This window comes from Halyomorpha halys, unplaced genomic scaffold (assembly GCF_000696795.3).
Source record: "Halyomorpha halys isolate HHAL.00 unplaced genomic scaffold, Hhal_1.1 Scaffold384.1, whole genome shotgun sequence".
Taxonomy (NCBI): Eukaryota; Metazoa; Arthropoda; class Insecta; order Hemiptera; family Pentatomidae; genus Halyomorpha; species Halyomorpha halys.
Window position 1 is genome coordinate 814755 of NW_027107790.1, and position 6712 is coordinate 821466.

The 6712-nt window shown below is 29.6% G+C and overlaps 1 protein-coding gene across 3 annotated transcripts in view; it reads left to right on the top strand.

The window, feature by feature from the left end:
* LOC106682021 (ATPase family AAA domain-containing protein 2) overlaps window positions 1–6712 on the top strand; it is a 75278-nt gene that overhangs the window by 17984 nt on the left and 50582 nt on the right. For 2 of the 3 annotated variants that reach the window (XM_067046127.1, XM_067046129.1), the window contains 3 exons: window positions 1994–2037; window positions 5039–5167; window positions 6384–6616. In XM_067046127.1, the coding sequence (XP_066902228.1) occupies window positions 1994–2037; window positions 5039–5167; window positions 6384–6616 (406 nt within the window). The remainder of the gene's footprint in view (window positions 1–1993; window positions 2038–5038; window positions 5168–6383; window positions 6617–6712) is intronic. The other variant, XM_067046128.1, reaches the window with a different exon arrangement.

Sequence of the window (6712 nt, forward strand, 5' to 3'; positions counted from 1 at the left end):
TTTTTTACTAAAAAGCATATATATTTCATTTATTGTAGAAAATTTCATTGATCAAGAAAATTAAGTAAGAGGTCAACTGAAAAATAATTTTAGTAAAAATTTCATCTCGTTAATTGTATTTACTTATCAACAAATCGTGCAGTAATAATCCAAAATGTGTGTAAAACACTCAAATCCTGAATTGAAATGAGAAATGGTAACTAATCCCTACTAAATTAGACAAGATAATGAAGGGCTGAAGGTAGAGTGAGAATCTAAGTTAAAAACTGTAACAATGAAACTTTTCAAGAGACTTGTTTTCGTAATATGGTTGGGAGTATGGTCAATGAAGAACATGAATAAGTAAAACTTATTTAATTAGCGCCTAATTGACTAAATATTTTCATAGTTACTCAAGACCACTGATTAATAAAATTCCAAGCATAATCATCACTTGTTTTTGTTTTTACGTTGAATTCGACTCTTCATGTGTTCAACAATGCTTTGCCTTACCTAATATTTTTCTATTTTAAACTACAAACTTAATAAGGAAAAAATGTATAAATAAATATTGGCATACATGCTTATGTGTATGTAATACGGAAAATTTGGTCAAGCATTCAGTTTTATGCTATTATAATCAAAATCATCAAATTTAGGCTGAAAAGTGCAAAATATAATTGTATGCTACAAAATCTTGCAATTCATTCCAAAATGTGTAATATTGCATTTCAATATGTTATTCCTTAGATAATAAATCAGATAAGACATTAGGTTTAAAATATGTTTAACTGAAAAATTGCAATAATGTCGAAATATGGTCTGTACTTCTAACATAATAATGTTCTAACAGCTCTGTTGCTACATAATGTTTTGGTTAGTCTTAACCTTTCACAGATCGTAGTAGACTGGTCAAAACTAGAACTAGTAGTCAAAATATGAATAATTTAGCTCATTTAATGAATCATCAAACTGAATATTAATTGAATGTTTTATAACATTTTTATTTATTTAAGTTTTTCATGAATTATTTTGTAGTTCAAACTACAAAAATACAATTTTGTGCAGAAAAATCTCAAATTGTGCTTATCAACAGAACATCCTTTTCATGATATGAATTTCTGTTGTTGTTTGGCTGAATTTTAAGCGTAGAAACAAAAGATACAATTGCATGAAAATCCAATCTTAATCATAGCTTACTGCAACTAAATTCTTTTGTTCCATAATTATCTCCTTTTCCTTATAGTTTTCACATTTCATTATTGTTTCCACAAGAGATTTACTCTTGTTCTTAATTTTATGATTTAAATTGAATCTGAGAAGATGGTAATTAAGTTTTTTAAAAAAACTTTGACTTTAAGATCTTTGAATAGAAAACTGAGTTTTCTACTAATCTTCCATTTCATTATTTCTTTTTCCACTCTTCCTAGCATTTCATTTCATGATTTCTTAAACGCCTATAGTAAATACACTTTGTACATCCTACTGCCTTAGCTTCTTTGACTTTATTCAACAGATCTCTATATGTTACATCCACAGTGTGAAATTAATTATCACCCTTCTTCTCTATGTATTTATTTAAATACTTATAATTTCCCACACTGTACAAAACAAGGCTGTGTCAAAGGCCTAAGACAAACTGGTGAAAATAGGTAAGGAAAACAACAGGTCACATGTCACTCGTTCCGCAAATATGAACTATCTCAACTAATGGTTTCCTAAATTTACTACCTGAAAGTTCTTACATTAATGGAGTGTTTGGTTCAATTCTGGAGCTAAAGATTTCTGGGTGTTTTTCCAACTTTTATTATGGTCAGAGAATCTTGATAAACTGTAACATCATCATCTTATGGTTTATTGGCTTATAGAAGAAATTTATAGCATTAAGTTTTACTTTGATTATGAATTATACCTACTTTGTTTTCTATTGTTTATGTGGAGAGGAAGGTAATAATTTATTTCTTTTAGCATTAACAATTTTATTTTATGATTAAATTTTTCTTTTCATTTTCAGGTTAAAGAATTTCAGAGAAGCTGCAACTGCATCCAAACAAACAGGTAAAATTTAAAAAAAAAAAAAAATTTCCTGTACCTTTAGACAAAAAAAAAGTTTATTATTTTGTATATTATAAATATGGGGAGCAATGGTAGGTTCCACATCAGGTACTAAATGATAGATGGAATATCCCTTTTAATTTTGTTGGAACTGTATGGTTAGAAAACATCTGTCAAAAGCTGCAGTATGTGGGTTGTTGTATATAAGTCTAAAGACTGGGAAAGGGTATTGCAGTAATGAATGGAGGATTTGAATTTAAGGAGATCTAAGATGTATGATAGATAGTGGTATTAAATTACTTGGTAAAGGAAGGATGCAAAGAAATATATTCAACAGTTAGAAGGGTAAAGTCACTTCATGTAAACAGATGATAAAGGGGTCCCTGGGGATTCTGAAGATGAATTGTACAAGACAATTTATCAATCATTTTACTTTTTGTGTAGCGAGTGACTCTCCTAAATACCATATAATAGTCAAGGTGGAGGAATATTAAGGAAGTAACTAGGACTCTACGGGTTTCATATTCGTATTTTCTTTTCTTTTAATTTAAATAAGCATTATAACAGTTGGGCTGAAAAGTTCAAAGGCTGACAAATACATGGCACTACTAGTATTAAATCCATATGATTTTTAATTAGCCCTAACCTTCAAAAGATACGTGTTTAAATTTGACAGCCGTCGGACTATTAGTTTGTGAGATATAGCATTTTGAGTGAAAGCAACTTTTGTTAGCTTGGAAAAAATAGATAAAAAGAAATTTGGTTTGTTAATAAACATTGCGTTTTGACGGAAAAAAAGAAAATACTGTTGAAGCCAAGGCTTGGCTTGATAAACATTGTTCCGACTCTGCATTAAGAAAATCAACCGTTGAGAAGTGGTTTGCTAAGTTTAAATGAGACAAAATGAATCCTGAGGACAATGCATGCAGTGGACTACCCAAAGAGGCTGTTACCAACGAAAACATCAAAAAAGTCTAGAAAATAATTTTGGATGACTGTAAAGTGAAGTTGTTCAAGATAGGTGAGACTCTAAAGATATCAAAGGAACATGTTGGACATATCGTGAATGAATATTTGTGTATGCGAAAGCTCTGTGCAAAGTGGGTGCCGCACAAGCTCATATTCGACCCAAAACAAGATCGAATTGATGATTCTGAGCAGTGTTTGAAGCTGTTCTATCGTAATAAACCTGAATTTTTGTGTCAATATGTGACAATGAATGAAACATGGCTCCATTATTTCACACCGGAGTCCAATCGACAGTTGGCCAAGTGGACTGCACATAATGAACCAACTTCAAAGCGTGGAAAGACACAACAGTCGGCTGGCAAGTTTATAACATCAGTATTTTGAGATACACATGGTATAATATTCATTAACTATCTTGAAAAGGGAAAAATTATCAACAGCAACTATTACATTGCGTTATTGGAGCGTTTGAAGCACGAAATCTCGGAAAAATGGCCCCATTTGAAGAAGAAAAAAATGCTGCTCCATCAAGACAATGCACCATGTCACAAATCAAAGAAAACGATGGCAAAATTTCATGAATTGGGCTTTGAATTGCTTCTACATCCACTGTATTCTCCAGATCTGGCCCACCTTTTTCCTGTTCTCAGACCTTAAGAGAATGCTTGCTGGAAAGAAATGTAGTGCCGATGAAGAGGTAATCACCAAAACTGAATTCTATTTTAAGGTTAAAAACAAATCATAGTATAAAAATGGTATCGAAAAATTGTATGACCGCTATGATCATTGTATCGCCCTTTAAGGTAACTATATTGAATAATCAAATCAAATTTTATCAACAAAAAAATTGTTTTCTATATTAGCCTACAAACTTTTCAGCCCAACTGTTATAGTGTATAAAATGTAAAATTTAGTCAAATAAAATTTAAATACCTGTCTTTTAACCATGACAATTGTTATCACCTGTCTATGTATGTAGTCAGCCATTACATGAATTTTTGGCATGTTTTTAACTGAATAAGGACTTTAGAAAGTTATTATGTTTCACCACATTTTTTATCAAACATTTAGACAACGTAAAATAATCCAAAAAAAAAACAAAAAAGTAAGTTTCTAAGTAAAAAATGTTTCAAAAAACCTTTTGAACATGTCAAAAATGTTATTGGAAGTGTGTAAAATAAAAATATATATATAAGTAAATAAATTTATATAATTAAAAAAATAAATAGGATAAATACGATAATAAAAATATTTTGAAGGATTGTAAAAATCCTAATAGGCGGCAGAACCCAGAATGATCGTAGCTGGTGGAATCTAAAACGGTACTTAACACACTTCGGGAATCTAACGTGAGAGGAATGTGCTAGAGGTCTTTCCACCACTCTGAATGCAAGTGACCTCTCCTAATGATAGCATATTGTCATATATTCTCCTAGCTACCACAGCTTGCCGATAATGTGTCCTCAACTGCAGTCAAGGTGTTAATATATTGATTTGTAAAGATATTAATTCATTTTCATATTTTAAAAAAATGCATACAAATTCAATCATTAATAATAAGTCATATTTAAAATATTATTCAAGTATATAATAAATTAAATAAATTAAAATAAAAATATGCAGTTAATTTATGAATAAAGTTATAAACATTTCTAATTGTAACAATGTAATTAAACCAAATTATTGTATTTTCTTTAATCAGTAGCCCTGGTATAATATTGAGCAGGAACAATATTTTCAAGAATTTTTCAGGAATCAGTTTCTTTTATTTAATAAAATTAAAAATTGCAACTATATACTCTATTGTGGTACATTTATTCAGCTGTTTACTTTATTCCTATAAATTAATTAGAAACATTTTTTTTATGACAATTGAATGCATCAAATACTTTATATTATAGCAGGATTCAAATCAGTACTTAAGTAGGAAGTAGGATAGGCTTATCATTCCTGGAAATGACAGGGTTATTGTGACCAGACTTACGTTATTATTTAATTTAAATATATGTATTTTTTTTTTTTTTTTTTTTTTCAGCAGATGGAATAAGACGTTCAACTAGAACCAAGAAACTAAAGTATGACAATTTTAATGATAGTTGGATTGTTGGAGAACAGTCATTACGAGGCTACCCAATGCTTTCTACTCTTTCTCCATTTTCTAAGAGTAATTTGTTTATTTATTTCCCTTTCTTTAAAAGACAATGTATTTTAGATATTGAATCTCTAAAATTATTATTTTATTTGTGTAGTATTATTGTTGAAATTGAGGTGCTAACATGAAAAATTCAATAAGTCAAAAAATATTAAATTTTTATTTATTTGTGGAAAAATATAAAATACCCTTAATTAGAAAAAGAGCCTACATTCTTACCAACTATCAATATGTGAGGATTGAAAATGGCTGAAGAATGATCGACTTTACAGCTTTTAGAGGCTTGGTAGTGAAAACATATTGTTGCCATATAAGAGGATGTATGAATGACTGATGATCAAATGATGATTTTACTACATTTCAATTAGACCTTATTCTGATTCATTTCTAGCTTTTCTGAATTGAGGGTTCATTGGGGAACTATTGTTGATTTAAGCCATTATCTTTTTGTGTTAAGGCTAAGTGTAAGAATTTTATTTGAGTGAAATATGCCAACAATGAACTATGTAGTATTAAAACTTACGGATTCTAAATTTGATTAAACAATTGTTTATTACTGGCATGGATAGGAAAATTAGTTATACTGATCAGCACAGTTGAACTTATAGAAATTAGAGAAGATGAACCTTGGTTTGATCAAGAATGTCATGAGGCACCAGTTTAAAAAAAAAAGATGGTTTACAATCTCTTGCTTTAGAGCCATATCTGTCACTCAGTAGAGTAACTAGAAGAATAAGCCTGAATAACAAATACATAGAAAAAAATAAAAGGTTATGACATGGAAAACAGTTGATAAATGTAGAGGATTGCAAACAACAAAGTTAAGTTAAAAAATTCTACCACAATATGAATATATAAAAGAAATCATTCCAGCTGTAGATAAGTGGTTTTTTAGACTCAGGCGACAGCCTAATATCAAACATTCCAGGAATATATAGGAATACAGGAAAGATATGAGGTTCATTTTTGCATTATGCTTGCTGGAATCAATACGAAGAAATGATTAATTGAAAACAAAAAATATATATTGATTAAAAGAAGAAGATAATTTTTTTCTATGAATTAAAATTATCTAATTAATCAGCATTATTGATTATTTGTTAATTTTTTGATTAATTATTAAATAGTTGGTAAACTTTTGTATGAAGTTAGGTTTAAATTTATGAAATGATTCCCAAAATCATTGCTATGACTTATTAATTTTATAATCTTATATTTCTTTTTTAAGATAAAGAGACAATAAAAGAAGAAGAAGAAGAAGAAGAAGAAGATGATGATGATGAAGATGATGAAGAAGAAGAAGAAGAGGAGGAAGTTGCAGAGAAAGATGAAAAGGTTAGCCAGCATCCGGAAGTCAGTAGAAGAGGAGATGATGTCAAGGAAAATGGTAATGCCAGGACATCTGTGCCTGATCGAAAAACAAGAAAGTCAAGCCGTATTGACTCCAGTGTTGTAAGCACTGTAAGTACATTATAAAATTCATTTTTTTTCCCTCCATGTCATTTATTAGGATTCTGTATATGCAGAATGCTACAGTGCTTAGTGGCTAAATTCAGA